Genomic DNA, 25911 nt, shown 5'->3' on the forward strand with positions numbered 1-25911 from the left:
ACACACACACACACACACACACACACACACACACACACACACACACACACACATGCACGCACGCGCGCGCGCGCGCGCACGCACGCACGCACACACACACACACACACACACACACACAGACACACACATACCTCATCATCTCAACAAATCAAAAGAAACCGAACAACAGGAAGAAAATCAAGTCAGAATAATTAAATTGAATCATTAGATCTTTGAGCACGAACAGTTAATGATGTTGTGTTTAGAAATTTGTGTGTGTGTCTGTGTGTGTGTGTGTGTGTGTGTGTGTGTGTGTGTGTCTGTCTGTGTGTGTCTGTGTGTGTGTGTGTGTGCGTGTGTGTGTGTGTGTGTGTGTGTGTGTGTGTGTACGTCCTCAAGTACAGTCTATATATATACATATATGTATAAACATATATATTATTTATATGTAATATTTTACAACACTTTTTTTCCAGGATACTGATACTGATCAGCAAGAATTATTTAAAGAAAAAAAAAATCAAAATTTATATTTTCATTTTTCATCTTTTGCTTGTAATAATATTTTGTGTTATCATAGTTTTTATGGTTTATATTCCATTAATGTGTGTGTAATATTAAATAATTATATTTTTTACGATCCAGGAGCAAATATGCACAAATATTTTTGTGTTGCAACTAAACCTTCGGCCTCTAGATGGCAGCAGGCGTTACATCCTCCACAGCTAAAGGAAGAATGATGACTGAGTACAAGAAGATACAGTAACTCCAGCATATTTTAAAGCTGATGTTTGGACATATTTTGGTTTGAAAACAAATGAAAGCAGTTACTACTTCATCAAGAGTCATGTGGTCTGTAAATACTACAACACCAGAGTCAAGTACTGGACAATACTACACATATATATACTTGTTACTACACTATCACAACACCAGAGTCAAGTACTGGACAATACTACACATATATACTTGTTACTACACTATCACAACACCAGAGTCAAGTACTGGACAATACTACACATATATACTTGTCACTACACTATCACAACACCAGAGTCAAGTACTGGACAATACTACACATATATACTTGTTACTACAATATCACAACACCAGAGTCAAGTACTGGACAATACTAAACATATATACTTGTTACTACACTATCACAACACCAGAGTCAAATACTGGACAATACTACACATATATTCTTTTTACTACACTATCACTACACCAGAGTCAAGTACTGGACAATACTACCCATATATACTTGTTACTACAGTATCACAACACTAGAGTAAAGTACTCCACAATACTACACATATATACTTGTCACTACACTATCACAACACCAGAGTCAAGTACTCCACAATACTACACATATATACTTGTTACTACACTATCACAACACCAGAGTCAAGTACTCCACAATACTATACATATATACTTGTTACTACACTATCACAATATATTGTATCCTTGTATTGTGATACTACCAACACACTCTTGACAAATACACACGCCAAATATATATAATAATAAATGAATCTCATGGAAGTCCTTGGGAAATGCCAAGTACTTCAGCTATTATATAGTTTAGTATAGTGTATATTTATATATATATAAACACAGTGTTAGTTTCTTCACTCTCCAGTAGGCGTATCTGTGTCGACTCTAACTCTGTAACCTCTGGACTCACCGAGGACGATGAGGTTGACGATGCTCCAGTGATAGTTCCCTCCGGTCTTGACTTTACAGTAGTACTGTCCGGAGTCGGTCAGCAGGAGGTCGCTGATCAGCAGGGAGGTGTCTCCGCCCAGGTAGTCTCCGGCGAAGGACAGACGGCTGACCTCGTTCCCCGTGGCCTCGTTGATGTACACCTGACCCCCGAAGAAGGTGATGATCTGGAGACGAGAGAAGTTTTGTCTTGAAATCGTGGATTCAAAGGACGGTCGTTCACTCGTCGTCACGGCAACCTCACCTGACTCCTTCAAACACTGAGTCACTGCTGCGTGACTTACCCACAGAAAAAAAAAGCACAAATAAGGCATGGGTTCTGTCTGCACGAGGTCTGCCGTGAATGTAGGCCACGTCAGACGGAATTTATTTCAGCTTCAGAAAGAGCCGGAGATGACGGATGAATACATCAATGAATAATTTAGCTTTTGACATCTTTTTCAGTGACATCATTATTTTATTCTCCTGAACCCTCCGCTCAGAGAAGACGACGCCGGAGACGGTAGAGCCCGAAAGTCTGTTGTCGTCTACGAGTCGTCGTCGTCTACGAGTCGTCGTCTAAGAGTCGTCGTCTAAGAGTCGTCGTCTAAGAGTCGTCGTCTAGGAGTCGTCGTCTACGAGTCGTCGTCTAAGAGTCGTCTTCTAAGAGTCGTCGTCTAAGAGTCGTCGTCTAGGAGTCGTCGTCTAGGAGTCGTCGTCTAAGAGTCGTCGTCTACGAGTCGTCGTCTATGAGTCGTCGTCTAAGAGTCGTCGTCTACGAGTCGTCGTCTACGAGTCGTCGTCTACGAGTCGTTGTCTATGAGTCGTCGTCTAAGAGTCGTCCTCTAAGAGTCGTCGTCTACGAGTCGTCGTCTACGAGTCGTTGTCTAAGAGTCGTCGTCTAAGAGTCGTCTTCTAAGAGTCGTCGTCTAAGAGTCGTCGTCTACGAGTCGTCGTCTAAGAGTCGTCGTCTACGAGTCGTCGTCTAAGAGTCGTCGTCTACGAGTCGTCGTCTAAGAGTCGTCGTCTACGAGTCGTCGTCTACGAGTCGTCGTCTAAGAGTTGTCGTCTACGAGTCGTCGTCTAAGAGTTGTCGTCTACGAGTCGTCGTCTACGAGTCGTCGTCTACGTGTCGTCGTCTAAGAGTTGTCGTCTACGAGTCGTCGCCTACGAGTCGTCGTCTAAGAGTTGTCGTCTATGAGTCGTCGTCTACGAGTCGTCGTCTACGTGTCGTCGTCTAAGAGTTGTCGTCTACGAGTCGTCGCCTACGAGTCGTCGTCTAAGAGTCGTCGTCTACGAGTCGTCGTCTACGAGTCGTCGTCTATGAGTCGTCGTCTACGAGTCGTCGTCTACGAGTCGCGTCTACGAGTCGTCGTCTAAGAGTCGTCGTCTAAGAGTCGTCGTCTACGAGTCGTCGTCTACGAGTCGTCGTCTACGAGTCGTCGTCTACGAGTCGTCGTCTAAGAGTCGTCGTCTACGAGTCGTCGTCTACGAGTCGTCGTCTACGAGTCGTCGTCTACGAGTCGTCGTCTACGAGTCGTCGTCTAAGAGTCGTCGTCTACGAGTCGTCGTCTACGAGTCGTCGTCTACGAGTCGTCGTCTACGAGTCGTCGTCTACGAGTCGTCGTCTACGAGTCGTCGTCTACGAGTCGTCGTCTACGAGTCGTCGTCTACGAGTCGTCGTCTACGACCAACACAAGTCCAGGACGGACAGAACGACGCGTGGATCTTTGCAGAAGTGATTCTTAAAAACTGGAAGATAATGGTTTTTACAAGACGACGGATTTGCTGAAGTTCGTCACTTGATTATCTTCGTCGTTGTTGTTATTGTTCTGTTTATCAGGCAGAAGTCAGATCGACTGATACACGACTTAAGTCCTCGATGGTGTTTTTGTCAGCAATTAAGAGTTAGAGAAGTTTTGTGTCAGAGTTCTTCCCAAACACGTCATTTTATTCGGTCAATGAAAGCATATTTAAACTTGTGCTTGATAAAAAAAAATAACTTATTGTCATTTCTATGTTTTATTTGGCCTTAAATAATCGAAATAAAGACTGAAAACACTTTTTATTTTAACTTTTACTTACCGTTATGGATTATACACAACTAAAAATATCGTCAAGACCTCATCTGAAACAAGAGGAATATATTACAAAAAAATCAAAAATCCTAAATACAACATTTTTAGCTTAGTAATGATGGAAATAAGTTTCAAACATATGGGACATTTTCTTCATCATGTATATGAATAATTATTGTTAAAACATTTTGAAAATTGTTTTATTTGTTTATTCAAATACACCTAAAAGTACTTTTTAAATTAAAAAAAGGGCAAACATTTCCGGTTCTTTGGCTGTTAAAGTGTCGTATTTCTCTGGAACATGTGAGTATAAATGTACTGAAGCTTTTGTTGAATGGATTGAAATGTTCTTCCTTCTTGTTGTATAGATCGTGACCACGTTCATCGATACTCAACATCTATTCTGAACCTTTCACGTTGCAAAAATAATCGATGTCGGCGTCGTCGTGGTTCAAAAGAAACTGACAAATAAATATTGTCCGGAAACTGACTTCAAAGTCAGAGAAAAGATAAATCACAGATCAAGTATTTTACTTGTTCAAGGAGAGATTAATACAGAACCTTCTTGAAGACGGTCGCATTTCACTTTGAAGCAAGAACACTTTTTTTGGGGATTTTTATACCATTGTGAATGATTTGTTATTAATATGAGCGACAAGAACAAAGTTATTTATGCATCAAGTTAGTAAAAGATGAAGAAGATCATCTCTTGTGAGTAAACCTGCTCTTTTTGAGACATTTCAACACTTTCTATTCCCGACTCAAACCAAGCAATGCTTTGAAACACAAGCAATGATTAAGAAGTTAATATGTTGAACACACTTGATAACACACTCAACACACTCAGTCATTTGAAAATATAAAAATTAAATTATATTAATTCATGTATTCCTTGTTTATTATGCTAATAAACCAGACTTTTGCTTTAAATTATGAACTTTTGTCCGTTAATGTGTCGAAACATGTTGTTGCGTCATGAATTAAACTGCTGAGGTCGAAGGATTTCGAAGCTAATTTCACAAAACAAGGATAAAAAATGTCACAAACAAAAATGCACAACACGATATATCCAGTGAGTCAACTTGAACAATTTAAAGACTTTACAGAATTGTTATCTTGTCCAAATTGTTTTTGGCCTAAAACCTGAAACCAGTCCAATGTTTTTGGGACTTTGGGAGGAAACCAGAGTTCCCAGAGTAAACCTTCACAAGCACAGATGAACATTCACACTCAACTCTGAGAGGTTACAAGTCGCCTCAAGCTGGAAGTGAACCAGCAACCCCTGAAATCTGTGTGTACTTGCTTACATTGAAAATCTCTGTTACTTATCTTATCTTAAACTCACACTTTGATTTGACAAAACACTCAAAAGAGTTGTTCTACACATGTGGTTCAGTGCTGACGTTCAGAGACTCGTCTTCAGAGACTCGTCTTAAGAGACTCGTCTTAAGAGACTCGTCTTAAGAGACTCGTCTTAAGAGACTCGTCTTAAGAGACTCGTCTTAAGAGACTCGTCTTCAGAGACTCGTCTTCAGAGACTCGTCTTAAGAGACTCATCTTAAGAGACTCGTCTTAAGAGACTCGTCTTAAGAGACTCGTCTTAAGAGACTCGTCTTAAGAGACTCGTCTTAAGAGACTCGTCTTCAGAGACTCGTCTTCAGAGACTCTTCTTAAGAGACTCGTCTTAAGAGACTCGTCTTAAGAGACTCTTCTCAAGAGACTCGTCTTAAGAGACTCGTCTTAAGAGACTCGTCTTAAGAGACTCGTCTTCAGAGACTCGTCTTCAGAGACTCGTCTTCAGAGACTCGTCTTCAGAGACTCGTCTTAAGAGACTCGTCTTAAGAGACTCGTCTCAAGAGACTCGTCTCAAGAGACTCGTCTCAAGAGACTCGTCTTAAGAGACTCGTCTTAAGAGACTCGTCTTCAGAGACTCGTCTTAAGAGACTCGTCTTCAGAGACTCGTCTTAAGAGACTCGTCTTCAGAGACTCGTCTTCAGAGACTCGTCTTAAGAGACTCGTCTTCAGAGACTCGTCTTCAGAGACTCGTCTTAAGAGACTCGTCTTCAGAGACTCGTCTTAAGAGACTCGTCTTCAGAGACTCGTCTTCAGAGACTCGTCTTAAGAGACTCGTCTTCAGAGACTCGTCTTAAGAGACTCGTCTTCAGAGACTCGTCTTAAGAGACTCGTCTTAAGAGACTCGTCTTCAGAGACTCGTCTTCAGAGACTCGTCTTAAGAGACTCGTCTTCAGAGACTCGTCTTAAGAGACTCGTCTTAAGAGACTCGTCTTAAGAGACTCGTCTTAAGAGACTCGTCTTAAGAGACTCGTCTTAAGAGACTCGTCTTAAGAGACTCGTCTTCAGAGACTCGTCTTAAGAGACTCATCTTCAGAGACTCGTCTTAAGAGACTCGTCTTAAGAGACTCGTCTTAAGAGACTCGTCTTAAGAGACTCGTCTTCAGAGACTCGTCTTCAGAGACTCGTCTTCAGAGACTCGTCTTAAGAGACTCGTCTTAAGAGACTCGTCTTCAGAGACTCGTCTTCAGAGACTCGTCTTCAGAGACTCGTCTTAAGAGACTCGTCTTAAGAGACTCGTCTTCAGAGACTCGTCTTCAGAGACTCGTCTTCAGAGACTCGTCTTCAGAGACTCGTCTTCAGAGACTCGTCTTCAGAGACTCGTCTTAAGAGACTCGTCTTCAGAGACTCGTCTTCAGAGACTCGTCTTCAGAGACTCGTCTTCAGAGACTCGTCTTCAGAGACTCGTCTTAAGAGACTCGTCTTCAGAGACTCGTCTTCAGAGACTCGTCTTCAGAGACTCGTCTTCAGAGACTCCTCTTCAGAGACTCGTCTTCAGAGACTCGTCTTCAGAGACTCGTCTTCAGAGACTCGTCTTCAGAGACTCGTCTTCAGAGACTCAAAGAGCTTTCCAGGGTTTCCATTTAAACTCTGCCCCACATTTCTGCTGGAAACTCATTAGAGACATGAACTAAAACATTCAAGAGTATAAAAAACAAACAAAAAAATGTGTTTCCTGCCACACGTGTGCGCATGTGTGCGTCCACACAAACACACAAACACACAAACACACAAACACGAGCGCAGCTGTCAGGCCGGCCTGTGACTCCGGGCGAGCGCCTGCAGATGGGTCTAAACGCTGGTGCCACGGAGCATCAGCGCCGGCACACAAACACCAGAACCTGCTGTGATCACAGGTGACGAGCGGACACGTCAACACACAACACCTCGCACACACACACACACACATCAGGTGGAATCATCAGCGACATATTTCCAGCTCCTGCCCACGAGAAATCATCTGCCGACGCCACGGAACGATGCACGACCTGATGCTTCTGTGACGACGATCCAGAGCCTGATGTTCGTTTTTATTTCTTCTCAGATGAAACCATGCAGAGTTGGAGTTGCTGTTGATGCATCTACATGTACGTGACTCCATTCAGACACAAATATAGTCCAGTGACAATTAACTTTTCTTTCAAAGCATCATGAATATTTGTCGTTTTAACATTTTCATCTTCAGCAACGAATACACTTTTCCGGCTACAAATGATAAAAGAATTCAATGATTTAAATGTTTTTTTCTAAGATACATGTTGCTTTTTTCACTGTATTCATGGAATGAAACCATTCACTTAAAATACATTTAGCAATTTTATATGATATTTATCAAAACATTCTCTTGTGGTTGATTTTTCAAGAAAAGATTAACTTAACTTAAGTAAAAGAAGAGAAAATGGCTCAAGTTTAAATAAACATAACATGAACAATAAAACAAATACAACATGATAGAAATAATTAAATAAACAACTTATACTTTATATTACAGGCTGCAATTAAAATGAACACAAACATCTATATTTTGATTTAATTCAAACATTTTTTATTATTATTTTAAGATATATTAAAAAATATACTAGAAGGTTTCATTCAAAATAGGTCTATATTCCTCTAAAATTTGAGCAAAAATAGAAAGTTAATAAGTTATAAGTTAATAATTATTGTTTTTATTGTCACTCATTCTATTTTGTCATATTATTAATTTATTATTATATAATTACACATTATTAATATTAAATTGAAAGCCCTTTTAAAGGAACTTTTACTAATTCATAACAGAAATAATGAAAACCCAAGTTTAGTCAATTATATTCTTAAAGAATCCATTGATTTGGTTGAAATCAATTGTTTGTAAAAACATAATATTTAAAGATAAACATGTGTTTCACTGACGTCAGAGTGTCTTAATGTTCTTAAAGCCTCCGCTAGGTTAGCTTGGAGGCTAAATGTTGACAAGATGCTGTTCCGTCTCAACACGAGCTTCCAGCGGAACAAAAGAATGATTTATTCATCGGCTGCAGGCGCCGTCTCTCCTCTAATCAAATTTTCAGATGTTAGATTTTAATTAATGGCGCCTCCAATGTTATCTTCGCGGTGAAATATTAATGGAGACTCTGAGCCATCAAAGCGTACGACACTTGTTTCCTTTCTCTCTTTGTCTCACTCTCGTCTCACACTTTCTCTCGCCGAAGCGTCGCATCACGAGCCAGCGGCTCCGAGACAGAAGAAGGAAATCTTCTCCTGACAGGAAGATGGTGTCATTTTTACACTCGGTCGCTCTGGAGGAGCAACGTTCACTGGCGAGGAAAACTCAGACCAGTGGAGGGAAGATGACGTCTTACTGTTTCCTGTGATGGAGACGACAGGTTTCCACGCCGTGGACGACTAGTTAGGGAACCTTTGGTGTTGCACTAAGAAAGCATTGATGCTGTGTCTCAAATCACACACTTCTCTTAGTGCACTGGTTAGTATCATCAGGATAGTGTACGTACTAACTAGTAACTAATCCTCCACAGATAGTATGTCTCAAACATACTTCTCTTATTATACTAGAAGTTAGTATCATCAGGATAGTGTACCTACTAACTAGTAACTAATCCTCCACAGATAGTATGTCTCAAACATACTTCTCTTAGTATACTAGAAGTTAGTATCATCAGGATAGTGTACGTACTAACTAGTAACTAATCCTCCACAGATAGTATGACTCAAACATACTTCTCTTAGTGCACTGGTTAGTATCATCAGGATAGTGTACCTACTAACTAGTAACTAATCCTCCACAGATAGTATGTCTCAAACATACTTCTCTTAGTATACTAGAAGTTAGTATCATCAGGATAGTGTACGTACTAACTAGTAACTAATTCTCCACAGATAGTATGTCTCAAACATACTTCTCTTAGTATACTAGAAGTTAGTATCATCAGGATAGTGTACCTACTAACTAGTAACTAATCCTCCACAGATAGTATGTCTCAAACATACTTCTCTTAGTATACTAGAAGTTAGTATCATCAGGTTAGTGTACGTACTAACTAGTAACTAATCCTCCACAGATAGTATGTCTCAAACATACTTCTCTTAGTATACTAGAAGTTAGTATCATCAGGATAGTGTACCTACTAACTAGTAACTAATCCTCCACAGATAGTATGTCTCAAACATACTTCTCTTAGTATACTAGAAGTTAGTATCATCAGGTTAGTGTACGTACTAACTAGTAACTAATCCTCCACAGATAGTATGTCTCAAACTTACTTCTCTTAGTATACTAGAAGTTAGTATCATCAGGATAGTGTACCTACTAACTAGTAACTAATTCTCCACAGATAGTATGTCTCAAACATACTTCTCTTAGTATACTAGAAGTTAGTATGCATCAGGATAGTGTACCTACGAACTAGTAACTAATTCTCCACAGATAGTATGTCTCAAACATACTTCTCTTAGTACACTAGAAGTTAGTATGCATCAGGATAGTGTACCTACTAACTAGTAGCTAATCCTCCACAGATAGTATGTCTCAAACATACTTCTCTTAGTATACTAGAAGTTAGTATCATCAGGATAGTGTACGTACTAACTAGTAACTAATTCTCCACAGATAGTATGTCTCAAACATACTTCTCTTAGTATACTAGAAGTTAGTATGCATCAGGATAGTTTACGTACTAACTAGTAACTAATCCTCCACAGATAGTATGTCTCAAACATACTTCTCTTAGTACACTAGAAGTTAGTATCATCAGGATAGTGTATGTACTAACTAGTAACTAATCCTCCACAGATAGTATGTCTCAAACATACTTCTCTTAGTATACTAGAAGTTAGTATCATCAGGATAGTGTACATACTAACTAGTAACTAATTCTCCACAGATAGTATGTCTCAAACATACTTCTCTTAGTATACTAGAAGTTAGTATCATCAGGATAGTGTACGTACTAACTAGTAACTAATTCTCCACAGATAGTATGTCTCAAACATACTTCTCTTAGTATACTAGAAGTTAGTATCATCAGGATAGTGTACCTACTAACTAGTAACTAATCCTCCACAGATAGTATGTCTCAAACATACTTCTCTTAGTATACTAGAAGTTAGTATCATCAGGTTAGTGTACGTACTAACTAGTAACTAATCCTCCACAGATAGTATGTCTCAAACATACTTCTCTTAGTATACTAGAAGTTAGTACCATCAGGATAGTGTACGTACTAACTAGTAACTAATTCTCCACAGATAGTATGTCTCAACCATACTTCTCTTAGTATACTAGAAGTTAGTATCATCAGGATAGTGTACGTACTAACTAGTAACTAATTCTCCACAGATAGTATGTCTCAAACATACTTCTCTTAGTATACTAGAAGTTAGTATGCATCAGGATAGTTTACGTACTAACTAGTAACTAATCCTCCACAGATAGTATGTCTCAAACATACTTCTCTTAGTATACTAGAAGTTAGTATCATCAGGATAGTGTATGTACTAACTAGTAACTAATCCTCCACAGATAGTATGTCTCAAACATACTTCTCTTAGTATACTAGAAGTTAGTATGCATCAGGATAGTGTACGTACTAACTAGTAACTAATCCTCCACAGATAGTATGTCTCAAACATACTTCTCTTAGTATACTAGAAGTTAGTATCATCAGGATAGTGTACGTACTAACTAGTAACTAATCCTCCACAGATAGTATGTCTCAAATCACATACTTCTCTTAGTATACTAGAAGTTAGTATCATCAGGATAGTGTACGTACTAACTAGTAACTAATCCTCCACAGATAGTATGTCTCAAACATACTTCTCTTAGTATACTAGAAGTTAGTATCATCAGGATAGTGCACGTACTAACTAATTAACTAATCCTCCACAGATAGTATGTCTCAAACATACTTCTCTTAGTATACTAGAAGTTAGTATCATCAGGATAGTGTACGTACTAACTAGTAACTAATCCTCCACAGATAGTATGTCTCAAATCAAACTCTGCTGCTACACACTAACAGGAAATGACGCGACAGCTTCTTCTTCTACTACTATTTAACGATGATTTCAACCAGCTGTAGGAACACTATCGACACCTGCTGGCAGCACGTTTTGCAAGTTTGGAAAAAGAAATAAAGAAAAAATATGAGAATCGAAATATTAGCGAGATATTTAAACTGGTATCAGCAGCGAAGACGTGTTTATCCTCGTACTGCTGCTGAAAATACACCTGTAAGTATATGAATATATATATATATATATATATATATATGACGTAACTTCCGTCTACAACGTCACTAAGATGGAGTCGTTTAGTGGTCCAGTAGTCCATACTCAGTTTTGTGTGTGTTTTAGTGACAACTTAGTGTGTATGGAGCACTACATTTACATACTAAGAATTAAGACGCACTTACGCACTAAAAATACTAACTTTGAGTACACAAGTATGTGATTTGAGACACACCACGAGTTACTATGTACTGCCGTGTTGAGGCTCTTGCTGGAGCATAAACTGTTGCTCGTGACTGAAACTAGAACGAGATCTGAACTGAAATCAAACCTTTTTTGGATGAAAAGTGCAAATTTGTGTGTCAAAAATCAACTGACAATTTCATTCAACTGATGAAAATTAAAATCTATGATTAAAGCGATTCTTTGTGATTTGAATTCGGGAGACACAAGTGGACTAAAGTGGTAGTGTTTAGACGGGAGACTACATTTCCCATGAGCACTCGCTTAACGTGGCAAAAGTTTCCATGTCCCTGTTTGTATCAGTTGATGAATGTTCTGTTTCCAGACTTTATTGATGAATGAAGGATGAAACTGATGAGGTAATGAATCAGATTGTAAGGAAATATGATATAAATAACATAACTTTAACTTTCTTTTTGTTTGTAAATAACATAACTTTATCTTTGTTTTTGTTTTTAGATAATATAACTTTAACTTTGTTTTTGTTTGTAAATAACATAACTTTAACTTTGATTTTGTTTGTAAATAACATAACTTTAACTTTATTTTTGTTTGTAAATAACATAACTTTAACTTTGTTTTTGTTTGTAAATAACATAACTTTAACTTTATTTTTGTTTGTAAATAACATAACTTTAACTTTATTTTTGTTTGTAAATAACATAACTTTAACTTTATTTTTGTTTGTAAATAACATAACTTTAACTTTATTTTTGTTTGTAAATAACATAACTTTAACTTTATTTTTGTTTGTAAATAACATAACTTTAACTTTGATTTTGTTTGTAAATAACATAACTTTAACTTTATTTTTGTTTGTAAATAATATAACTTTAACTCTGTTTTTGTACTGTGATTAACAACCAGTAGATATGTATCATGTTCAAACCATCAAGAACTTTTACAGTGAAAATAAAAATCACACAAAACACCTCAAGTCACAGTATATGAGTCATTGAACTAGTTTTAGTTGAAGTGTCATCACTAGTTATTTTAGTACAAAAATGTATTGTATCACTACTTATGTGGAAAGTAACAGATTCATGTTGCCACAAAATATTTGAACGTTGAACATCGACCAGGAAAACAGACACAAAACGAAATCCTAAGAGACGAGAAGTTTCTCCTCCATGTTGTCGTACAATCCAAAGACATGTTTAATGACTCATAACAGTTATTAAACCACAACATGATTCTAAATGTTTAAGAAATGACTTCATTGAATCTCCAGCCAGTGTGTGACGATAAGTGACTGTGGATTCATTCGACCACGAGAGAGATTTGTTCTCCTGCTGTCGCGGGTCTGGACTGAACTGTATCTCGTTGATAAGAGAATTAATATTAACAGTTCGTTCTTCCACAATCTCAGTCGTAATGAGCTTCTCAAAAGTCATCGTCCAGAGATAAGAGCTGGGAAGACAAACCCTCGCAGGACGGTCACGGGAATGTGGTGCGTTTAAAAAAGACGTCTGAACAGCAGCCGCGTCGACTCAGAAACAGATTCTTACACCGTCTTTGTGTCGATAAAATACTGATTGACTCATTCTAAACGTTATTTCTCTTCCACTCGTTCAATGTCCAGGAAATTTGAAGAACAGTTTTCCGTCCGTCGTCTTTAACGTTCAACCCAATGAAGATCTCATGAATTAATGATCTTCCATTAGCGAGGCCCGGGCCTGTCCCAGCTACCCGGGTCACCAGGGACAAGTCACATTTAAAATGACATTTTCTCCCACACATACGTTCTTGTGTACTGACGGTGAAAACGATGTCTAACAAGTTTTTAGCTCAAGAATTTCATCCTCTTGACGGGTCACTTGTTGACGTGAAACAGATTCTACGTCAACATCTCACACAGTCGATGACGGAGGGTCGAACTCAATCCAACAAGGGGCCGAACATCTCTTCAGTCAAGGTCGCCGGTCGAATAAAATGTGTTTTCACTGAACAGGAAGTTTGAATCTGAAGTGATGTTGTTCTCGGAACGATCGTCTTGTTTTTAGTTTATATTTGTTTCCTCGTACCAAACGTTTCCATCAAATTCATTTTCTTTGACATTAATTGAACTATTAGAGCATTGCTGTGTCTCAAATCACACACTTCTCCAAGTGCACTGCTCTACAGTACACTGTAGTCAGTGTACTTACTTTCGTCAGTGTAGTACAGTCTCAAATCAAACTACTACACACTTACAGTGTAGTTCTGTCTCAAATCAAACTCTGCTGCTACACACTTACAGGAAATGACTCGACAGCTTCTTCTTCTACTACTATTTAACAGTGATTGTAAACATTAGTTTAAACACTATCATCAACACTTGACAAGTTAATAAGTAAGTAAGTAAGTAAGTAATAGTTATTTGTAAAGCGCCTTTCTAGACCAGTTGTGTTTCATTGTGTAATTATTGTGTTGTTTTGCGCTAAAAATGGTGTTTTCTCGAGACATTTACGTCAGTATCTGCTCTGAAGACGTGTCATCAGTGATTTAGCTTCAGTTTAGCTTCAGTGTAGCTTCAGTTTAGCTTCAGTTTAGTATCAGTTTAGCTTCAGTTAAGCTTCAGTTTAGCTTCAGTTTAGTATCAGTTTAGCTTCAGTTAAGCTTCAGTTAAGCTTCAGTTTAGCTTCAGTGTAGCTTCAGTGTAGCTTCAGTTTAGCTTCAGTTAAGCTTCAGTTTAGCTTCAGTTTAGCATCAGTTTAGCTACAGTTTAGCATCAGTTTAGCTACAGTTTAGCTTCAGTTTAGCTTCAGTTTAGCTTCAGTTTAGCTTCAGTTTAGCTTCAGTGTAGCTTCAGTTTAGCTTCAGTTTAGCTTCAGTTTAGCTTCAGTTAAGCTTCAGTTTAGCTTCAGTTTAGCATCAGTTTAGCTACAGTTTAGCTTCAGTTTAGCTTCATCTACGTCACCAAGATGGAGGACGTTGAGGGTGGAAAGTGTCCATCGATCCACACTCAATTCTGGCTGTTTGAGTGCACCAATTGAGTGTGCATAGTGCACTACACTTTCGTACCCTGCTTAGTGTGTACACACAGGTTTGGGAGACACACTACATTTCTGTTCCTTATCTTATTTTAAACACTGGTTTAAGGCCGACATATAAAAGACAGACCTGACCTGGAATAATCGTGTGGAATCACTTTGACAAAATCATTTTTAAATCATTTGTGTTGATTTACTTAGATGTCAGGATTTGTTTTGTATTCAGGAGTGACTTAGTGAATATAACCCGCTCGAAGGAAACATCGATCCACGATTCAACTTCTGTATGTTTGTCTGGGAAACGAACCCAACACCAGTTTGCAGTCGAGTTCTTTCCCAGCGAGGTTTGTCAGAGACGGCCTGAAGCTGGACCTCCAGCAAAACATCCTCCAGTCACGACGTCCGACTCACCACTTTCTGCTTGGAGTTGGGTTTCTGCAGCAGCCACTCGATGTCGATGGAGTTGGACGACGGCAGCTGGTGGTGACACGGTAGCGTGGCGTTGTCTCCGACCACCTTCTTCATCTCCGTCTGGGCGTCCACCGACATCACGCCCACCAGGACTGGAGGGAGAAGAAGGAACAGCATCAGACGCTGATGATCAGACCAGACCTGAGACGTGAGACGTATATTGATATATATATATATATATATATATATATATATATATATATATATATATATACTGCGAACAGGAAGCACGACGCGGTGACAGACGTGACCCAGAACCTTGAACCTTGACCCTGATGCTGACGTGCATCACATCAGACACGGAGAGAAACATCTTGAATCAAATGGATTCTGGCTTGAAAGGACTTCAAGAAACTTATCGACGATCTTTCTGACGGCAAAGGTCAACGGAGGCACCGGGACAGACGGACGGTTTCAAACCACAAAGACACTTTTTAAAAGAGAAATTGATAAAAACGTTTTAAAACACGCGTTTATGTTTGTTTTGAAATGTTGACTCACAACAAAGGGTTTTGTATCACCATCGGGTCCCAAGTGCTGTTCCAATACTCAACAGTTGAGGAACAAGATAATGACTTCCTCATTTGTCCTCGGCAGTGACTTGTATCCCAGAATGCCTTGCGCATCAAGACTGAAATCAATGGCGGGGAAACCAGGAAGAAGTCGAGCTACAACTGTTTATAGAGATTTAAAAACTAGGGGAACCAAAATGTCATTTTTCTCGGGGGTAAAGTTGTTTGTTCAGCTACAGCCGACATTTATTGTTATATTTACATTACATACTGATGACCTGTTCAGATGTATTCAGTCAAATTAATTTATATAATGACTGTAGGTTTTTATTGAATATAAACTTTTACAGCTAAAACTTGTAAAAGGAATGAATGAACTTTCAATCAAAACACTTGTAACTTACAAGTGTTTTGATTGAAAGTTCATTCATTCTTTTTTTTTGCCGGGGGAGTCCATTCCAGTTTCATTAGGTGAGAGGCAGGGGACACCCTGGACAGGACCCCAGTCTGTCTCAGGACACACAAAGACACACAACCATTCACACACACACTCAGACCTACGGACAATTTCCCCAAAGTTCTCAATCAACCTCTGTATGTTTTTGGACTGTGGGAGGAAACCGGAGTGTCCGGAGTAAACCAACACAACACGGAGAGAACATACAAACTTAACACAGAAAGGTCACAAGTTTACTCCCTCCTGAACTGGAAGTGAACCAGCAACTGTTATTTTTTTTGGTATTTTATTTATGTTTTGCTAAAATGATCAATTCATGAATAAAATATAAAAAAGTAAGTCAAATAAAAAACCAAATTAAAGCGAAGGAGACTGTGTGAGAGAAGGTGAAGAAAAAGGTATAAAATAATTGTGTGTGTGTGTGTCTGTGGGTGTGTGAGTGTGTAACTCTGGACTCGGGCCAGACTGTCAGTGTGTCTCGGCGGGGAAGCAGTGAAGCTAATTTATTGGAGAATGCTGGACAGGCCGTTCGCTTTAGTGGAATTAGCCGGAGGCGTCACTGGAGTTTGCTGGGAGCTAAAGCTGCAGAGTGTGTGTGTGTGTGTGTGTGAGTGCGTGTGTGTGTGTGTGCGTGTGTGTAGGTGCGTGTGTGTAGGTGTGTGTGTGCGTGTGTATGGAGCTGCTGGATATTCGACTCCCTCCACCTGGTCGACGGACTTTAAAATAATGCCCAGCTCTGCCGAGCTTACGCACGAAGATACTCCGTGTATTTCTGTCCGAACAACACTTAACAAGCTGCTTTTAATTCAACGGCTGACGAGCCGCGATCTGTGGGGGATACTAGACATAACTAGACGTACATACTAGACATAACTAGACGTACATACTAGACATAACTAGACACACATACTAGACATAACTAGACGTACATACTAGACATAACTAGACACACATACTAGACATAACTAGACATACATACTAGACATACATACTAGACGTACATACTAGACATAACTAGACGTACATACTAGACATAACTAGACACACATACTAGACATAACTAGACATACATACTAGACATACATACTAGACGTACATACTAGACATAACTAGACGTACATACTAGACATAACTAGACATACATACTAGACATAACTAGACATACATACTAGACATAACTAGACATACATACTAGACATAACTAGACGTACATACTAGACATAACTAGACGTACATACTAGACATAACTAGACATACATACTAGACATACATACTAGACCAGCACGAGCCTGGCACGTGACTCCGGGCTTCAGCGGAGACAAAGAGAATATTTTAAATTACAACAGTTGTTCTCTGAATGTATGTCACAGATCTGAAGATACATCATTATTTTGTTTGTGAAAATAAGTTTCTTTCTTTGGGTCATTATTCTTCCTTTGGGTCATTTCTGTGCTAATATTCTCTTACTTATGTAAGTACTTCATAAATACTGGGGTTTATTCTTTAAGTACAAGTATTTGCTTTCCTGGTAGGGTAGCATTTGATAGTACTTTAAAGTAAAAATACCACATGAATCAGCTGATGATACTGATACACAACCATACAATCAATTATATCCAAATGTTTTTTTTTTAACTTTCTACTTTTGTTCTTAAACAACATGAGTTGGAATTACTTTATATTGTTGTGATCCATTCAGACTTTTTAAATGATTATTCTGAGCGTCTTGAAATCGTGTTGAACTTAAATGGCTCATTTTATGTGTTTATAAATTAGGGAACGCATTTTTTTTAAATTGTAAAGCTGAACATTAAGGGTAAAGATGATGTTAACTTATCAGCTGTAACTAATGTTTCACAACATTTAAAAAAAGGAGTTCAAGACATTGGTTTAAATCAATAATTTGTACCAATATTGTAGTACATTCATGACTTTTAAAGGTTAATCTTTCAAATATGAGACACAATAATAGATCAAGGGTCTCTTTGAACAGCGGGTTTGAAAAGCAATACATCATTTAAATCCACTCAAAATGTGCTTTATTTATATATTTATATATATGTAACAATTTGATCACATATTTCATTTTGAGTGTCTTGAATTATTATCATTGTTTATGTTTGGGAGATTTTATATTTACATTGACTCATTTGACTTTAAATCAAATATAATAGAAACAAATCTAATAATGTCATTATATAAATGATGAAGTTTCGCCAGATTAAAAAAAGGAGTTTAAGATAATTTGCCATGTCAATGATTTGGTTTAAACATTGTAGACGTGTCTCATCCATAACTTTTAATGGGTTAACTTTATCTTCTAAAGATAATTATTTTTTAAAAAGATGCACCTTTCAGCTGCTTTGAAAGGTTATGAAAAGAAACATCTTAACTTGAGACTGTGAAGTTTATTTCACCTTAAACGACATTAAAAGATCCATCAATCCTTTCTAAAAGTGGTTCATGGTTTATTTGTTGAATCTATTTCTGTGGCAACAATCGAAGTGACATCTTTCTGTCGGTCACGGGTTAAATATATCGTTTTCATCCTCCATCATCCGGCCAAAGAATGTCTTTGTTCCACTGAAGCCAGCTGTGTTCTGAGAATACTCCAGCGAGGGTCCGCCCTGGTGAGGGTCCCACAGGTCGTCTCGGGGTCCGAGGCCACGTCAGCTGTGAGTCTCTTAAACCCCGTGAGTGCTGACGCCGAACACACCCGCTTGAAACAACCCCTGCTTTCTGCTGAGCCTCAGCACTTCGTCAAACTCTTCTTTGTCATTCACGTTCTCCGTTTGACCCGAAGGTTCTTCAATGTCAATCACGTCTCCGTTGACATTCATCATCTTCGCAGAAGAGAAAGTGCTTGACGTGAGTGGCGGGGGTCCCTACGGTGGCCTGCGAGTCTCTTTCCTTTCGCCGGAACCATCTGCTCGCTTCTAATGATGAGTCGGCAGAAAACGGGTCCCTCGGTTCTCACACAGCGGCTCCTGGATCCTGAGGTTCCCCTCATGTGACTTGTTAATGAAGTGTATGCAGGGTCCTTCATCTTCTGGGGACCCCCCCATGTTCTTTATTTCCTGTGTCAAGACTCAGAGTCTGTTCAGAGAGAAAGTATTTCCGAAGAGCAATTTAAACATAATATATATTTAAAAACAAAATTCTAATCCAACAATTCCATTGAATCTGGAGTGAGATGTAAACGTTGAAGAATCCTTGATTGACGACCTGGTCTAAGACACGTCACATGACCATGATCATTAATCCAGGTCATGGAAGCTTCAGAACATCTTGTGCTCGACGATGCTTTCATCCAAAGAGACTGACATTAAGTGCTTTGAACCTTCATGGAGAGAAGAGAGAGAGAGAGAAAAAAAGTTTGTGCTTCTAGTTAGTTTCTTTACTTTCCTGGTGAAGGTCGAGTCCAGAAATAAGTTCTTCCAGTATTGAGAAGATGACCATCCTCGTGGGTCACTCTGTGAAACCTCTGCTCTTTCAAAATAATCACAAATACAGCATGTTTTAGAGATTTATAGATTTAAGATTCTTATTTTCTAAATGTACTGTAACTAGCACTGTTATTGACTTGCTAAGCTAACAAGTGTAACATTGTGTTCAGATTCTACCAGGTTACATTGCAGTGCAAACCAAAGTATTTATATTATCATACCACACCCCCACAAACTGAATCACTTTAGACTCTAAAACAAGGAAATCAATTACAAGATTTGTTTGTGGCTGCTTGAGACCTTGGCTCCTGCAAGTATCGTTGTAATAGCCAGAGGATAAAAAATATAGTTTTGTATTATAAATTTCACTTTAATTTAAAAAGAAAAACACAACAGTATAATATAAGTATTAACATTTATTAGGTTAACTCTTTGATTAAAATGGCTGGAAAAGAGTCGATCGATACTTTCATGACTGGATTCAAAACATAATAATCACGAACATTCAGCAGTACATTTCAGTAGCTCAGAAGTGTCAAACTCAATCACACGAGGGGTTAAATCGTCGGACGAACATCATTTTTACCAACTGTCTGTAACAGTTGAATCTGATTTGATATTAATTTTTATTCTTGGAGGTTTATTATCGATATCTCTCTATCAAACACTTGAGTAAATATAAATACAAATGACTTACTTACTTAAACATCATTTTACTGTAAGACTTTGTATACTTGTTCTATCCTTATCTTATCTTAAACACTGACATCTATATTGGTCACAATGATTGTTAATCTACTTTGATGTGAGACATTTGATGCGTCACATACATACGACGTCCCTGAAGTCTCTCATGAAAGTCATTCACTCAAAATTTAGTTTTTTTAATCAAGTTTCCTTCAAAGTATTATGTTTTATTCATGATGACCTCAATATAGAGGTGTCGGGAAACTTCAACTTCAGGAAACTACTATAACCAAGTCGATACTGATGCTGTAGAATTTCTGTTACAGGATGTATCAATTATCAGAGAACCAAAGACATCGGTCCATGGTTCTCATAAAGAGTCCACAAATCTCAGGAAGAGTCCATGGTTCTCATTAAGTGTTCATGGATCTTAGAAAGAGTCCATGAATCTCAGAAAAAGCCAATGGTTCTCGTAAACAGTCCATGGTTCTCCTAAAGTTACTGTTACACTAGTATCAATTATCAGAAGAGAATATTTATACTTTAAGCCGCAGTCAGGTCTGAAGTTACGCAAAAAAAGACACATTTGAAAACTATTATTGTATCTGGAAACAACATTTTACTATCAAACTATCCAAAAACAAAACACAGTACGTGGAATGGATTAGACCCAAAAGAGAAAGTCGAGTTAAATCAATGATGTCGTGCTCGTGTGAAGCTCTTTAATCAACGGACCCTCAGTCTTCAGGAGCCTCGTGTGATAAGAGCTTCTTCTGCCCATCATACCTCCTTAGATAAGTGTCTGCAGCCTGGCAGGAGAGTTTACCTGTGAAGCACCGTCAGGTGGACTGAAGACAGCCGGGATTGATTCCTCCTTCAGCTCACCTGCCTTATCGTTCTCAGAAAGAGTCCATGAATCTCATAAAAGGTCCATCGTTTTAATAAAGAGTCCATGGATCTCATAACGAGTCTATGGTTTTCAAAAAGAGTCTATGGTTCTCATAAAGAGTCCATGGTTCTCATAACCAGTCCATGGTTTTCAAAAAGAGTCCATGGTTTTCATAAGGAGTCCATGGTTCTCATAAAGAGTCCATGAATCTCATAAAAGGTCCATGGTTTTCAAAATGAGTCCATGGTTTTCATAAGGAGGTCCACGGTTCCCATAAAGAGTCCATGAATCTCATTACGAGGCTATGGTTTTCAAAAAGAGTCCATGGTTCTCATAAAGAGTCCATGAATCTCAGCAAGGTGGGCTGCACTTTTTGGGTTGGTGACGAGATCCTGCATCAGGTGTAAAGTTCTAGTTTGTTAGTGATGTTCTCAGGAGGGAAGAACGGATCGTTGATCGCAGATGAAGCAGTGATTCAGACGCTGATCCAGTTGATCGTGTTGATCGTAAACTGTCCTGATATTACAGTTGATTTCTCAAACTGTGATGTAACTTTTGCGTCGCTAAATTTGGTTCAAAACCCCAAAATATAGACGACAATACTTCTGTTAAAAATATGTTGATTCACCATCTTACAAAAAAAGTGACAGAAAATGCATTATTTATAGAAATAAATCTGTAATGAAGTAGAAGTCTCTTCTGCCAGGAATCGTTGGCAGACGAATTAAAGATGGCCTCGCTCGCTATATAATCGCCGCTCCCCACTTCCCCACTTATTTACTGTCTCGCGGCTTTTGTGCTCGTGGAACGGATGATGCTCGGCTGCCAAAATAAGCCTCGACGCGAGTTGGTGCTTGTGTACGGATTGGCCCGGTTCGCAGTGTGCACAGCTGGGCCCGCTTGGACCCAAACACCCTCGTCATTTGTGTCAACAACCAATGATGAACCGCACAGGAATTCACCTCTCGTGGCAGATCTGCTCCGGTTGAAAAAACAGGTTTTATGGCTTCACGACCTCTGTTTCCAAACTGCAGGAAGGTGACCTCGAAGCGCATTGGCTTAAATCCCGACACGCCTGGTTTAAGCGCTCGTGCCACGTCTTTACTAGATTCCACGAGGACTCGCGAGACGCCATGAATATGGTTATTGGCAGGAGGAAGGATTCACGATACATCCTCGACCTCCATCTCTCGTCGTTTTATTGTGAGACGTTATCACTTCTTTTCTATCACAGTTGAATCTAAACATGCGTGGACGCAGCCAGGACTCGCTACAGTTTTGACCGAGGCCAGGACTTGCTACAGTTATGACCGAGGCCAGGACTTGCTACAGTTATGACCGAGGCCGGGACTCGCTACAGTTATGACCGAGGCCAGGACTCGCTACAGTTATGACCGAGGCCGGGACTCGCTACAGTTATGACCGAGGCCGGGACTCGCTACAGTTATGACCGAGGCCAGGACTCGCTACAGTTATGACCGAGGCCGGGACTCGCTACAGTTATGACCGAGGCCGGGACTCGCTACATTTATGACCGAGGCCGGGACTCGCTACAGTTTTGACCGAGGCCAGGACTCGCTACAGTTATGACCGAGGCCAGGACTCGCTACAGTTATGACCGAGGCCGGGACTTGCTACATTTATGACCGAGGCCGGGACTCGCTACAGTTTTGACCGAGGCAAGGACTCGCTACAGATATGACCGAGGCCGGGACTCGCTACATTTATGACCGAGGCCAGGACTCGCTACAGTTATGACCGAGGCCGGGACTCGCTACAGTTATGACCGAGGCCGGGCCACGCTACATTTATGACCGAGGCCAGGACTCGCTACAGTTATGACCGAGGCCGGGACTCGCTACAGTTATGACCGAGGCCGGGACTCGCTACATTTATGACCGAGGCCGGGACTCGCTACAGTTTTGACCGAGGCCAGGACTCGCTACAGTTATGAACGAGGACGTCCTGAGGAGGCGAGTCGACCTAAAGACGGACACGAGTCGAGGCTGAAATATGGACGGAAACCAATTTCTATGAAGCAGCCCTAGAGGGAGTCGTGCTCCAGTAAATCCGCCTCTCATTGCGATCTTGTTACAGTGTGACCAGGGAGACGGACCAACAGGACCCGGGTCTTCACACGGCCCCGGACTCCAGACTCACATTCGACCCGGTCAGTCGGTCCACAGCACTCTTGGCCATATTTAAAACTTGTGTTGATGTAAAGTAGGGTTTGAATGAAGGATCATCATTATTTTGAGTAAACCCTTCATCATCTGTCGTGACTCACCGTCTCAAGGTCTTCGTCGGGAAGTTTTCTGCTCACTTGAATGTTCACTGAGGTCAACAAGAGTCCAAGAAGACCAAACAAACCTAAATAGTTTATAGAGCCTTCATAAGATATACAAAAGAGAGATGGACTAATGTTCTGTCATTTATCTGATGAAGCTAGTTTTAAATCTCACTAAAATAATAACTAAAAATCTTACTTTAGATTATTTCATTCATATTCATGATCGTGGCAGATAAACAGACTGAGAGAAGAAAAACTGACCATTGTTTTCACCGCAACTCAAACACAAAAAGACAAGAAAAAAAATCAAATCGACAAAAATGTGTGTAAAGTCCCAGTTAGAACAAGCATCTGAGATATTCATTCAAAATGTAAATGATCCACTAAAAAAACTCAAATAACATTATTATTATTATTATTTTGTTTCTGAAGGCGTAGCTTCTTCTATTCATATTACAATATTTACACACCAGCCGGTAACGCGCAACAGCTCTTTTTGGCCGGTACAAAACTTGACACGACTCAAACACTAGCCGGAGCCAAGGTCTCAAGTAAACAATTTCCCAATTTGATATGATTTATTTGCTTATTTTGAGAGAAATCCTTGATAAGAGATGACAAGACAGCAAGAAGCAGGGAATACAAAATAAAAAATAGAGAAGATAATTCAGTGAATTCTTATATAACCTCGAGGTCACAGAGCTTCCTGATCCTTCTGGTTTCAAAACAACATTATTGTTGTATTTTTTACAAATCTTTGAGAATCAAAAAACTCATTTTTGATGCATTTAACACAATTATTTTGTTTAAAAAGATCATAATAAAGCATTGGAGAAAGACATTCTGGATATTTTCCAGTAAATCGTTATTTAAAATCACTACATATTTTGAATCTTTAGATTTTTTCTTGAAATGTTGGTGGATCTGATGCAGTTTTAACAAGAGAAGTGACAGCTGTCAATCAATGTACAGTGCACTCGCATATGTAGCGTCTCACATGACGACAGTAATTGAGCGTCTGTCGAGAGAAACTCTCGCTCGCGACACAAACCCAACTGCCAGGAACAAGCTTCTCCTGTCAGCCAATCAGATCCTTCCCCCACACGGAGCTATAATCAGACACGACGACATCTTCACTGACGGTTCAATCAAATCTCGACACGACTCAAAAAAACCTCCGTATATTGTGTTTTTGGAGGAAATGGTCTGCGATCGATTGAATCAAAACAACACGATGAAGGCAAAAACATGGTCGTAAATAACAAGCGTCGGTTCTGGTGCTGACGTGAAGAGAGTTTTTTCGCTGAGACGAGGACATTCGGAGAAAAACACAATGTTGACGATCAGCTTCTGAAAAGCTCAGTGCAGCACATTCATGCAGTCGGACAGGAATCACCGTCCTGATGACAAACCCTTTCTTTACTCCGACCTTTCCTGATGTCTTTGAATATTGAGCCGACAAGACTTCAAACCTGACGACGTGAAGTCGCCTCCTCAGCAGGTTCGACTTCTAAGACGTTCTTACGTCACTGTTTAAAAATGATCTGGTATTTTTTATCTTTATTCTTGTAAAGTCACGATAGTTGAATGTATCGAAAACAAACTGTATTAATGTTATCCATACGTTGTTCACCAAGTAAAGCCTCATTTATTCACTTCAACAAACATGTTGTGTCCGGACGGTGACGAGTGACGATGTTTTTACAGCTGGTGTCAAAAATAGAAGAGATTTTTTATGATTAACTAATAAAATTTGGTACATTTAGCAAGAAAACTGACAAATCGACATTTTTTTCCAAACGTATTACTTGAGGCTGAAACACTTGAAGTCCATGGTTGTTGAGAAATAAAAATAAAATTAATAAAATCGATGAAGTTAAAGCCTCTGATTATACCTGTTGTTGCTTGAAGCTCATTGGTCGAGAGAAGAGCACACCTGGGAGGAGTGCGGCCCGGGGGCCACACATGGCCATCTGAACATATTTTTGAGGCCTTGATAAAGCGTTAAAACTATCAAACTGATGTAAAAATGTTTATTTTTTGACAATAAACTAACAATTTTGTTTTGTACTTTTGTACATTTTAATAATCATTCATTATTCTGTTTTTTTTTTTTAAAGGATTTTATCATTTTTACCTTTAACATGTCCTTCAAAATGAACTAAAAGTAAAGTAAAGTATTTTGAAATATGTATATTTCTGTTCTGTTTATTGATGTATAAGTAAATTGAAGATGGAACGGAACCGAAAAACATTTTTGTTCATTCTTTTCAAATGTTTCCATCATATTCCATCACTGACTCAAGCATCTGCTGGACCGTCTCGGACCGGGTCGAGCCGTCGTGTCGAACCCGCCTCTCTTCGTCTCCCGGTTACGCCGTGTGTCGTAGAATCCAATGAGATTAGCAGGAGTCGTGCACTTTTAAAATAGCTTCGTACATTTCCCCTGCAGGAGGAAAGTAGGAGATGTTGATAAAAGCTAATTACGACGCTCCCTTAAGGGAATAAGATTCAGTAAAACCTGCTTACAGTGCGATACACATGGTAGCAACACTGTCCGAGTCACACACACGCACACACGCACACACACAC

At 39.3% G+C, this 25911-nt stretch overlaps 1 protein-coding gene across 1 annotated transcript in view; it reads right to left on the reverse strand.

The window, feature by feature from the left end:
• Nucleotides 1-25911, reverse strand: part of clmpb (CXADR like membrane protein b) — a 109598-nt gene that overhangs the window by 10525 nt on the left and 73162 nt on the right. The window contains exons 2-3 of the mRNA XM_087796256.1: nt 14979-15130; nt 1674-1878 (exon numbers count right to left, since the gene is read on the reverse strand). Coding sequence (XP_087652382.1) covers nt 1674-1878; nt 14979-15130 — 357 coding nt within the window. The remainder of the gene's footprint in view (nt 1-1673; nt 1879-14978; nt 15131-25911) is intronic.

Source organism: Callionymus lyra, chromosome 7, assembly GCF_982586985.1.
Source record: "Callionymus lyra chromosome 7, fCalLyr1.hap1.1, whole genome shotgun sequence".
Classification (NCBI taxonomy): domain Eukaryota; kingdom Metazoa; phylum Chordata; class Actinopteri; order Syngnathiformes; family Callionymidae; genus Callionymus; species Callionymus lyra.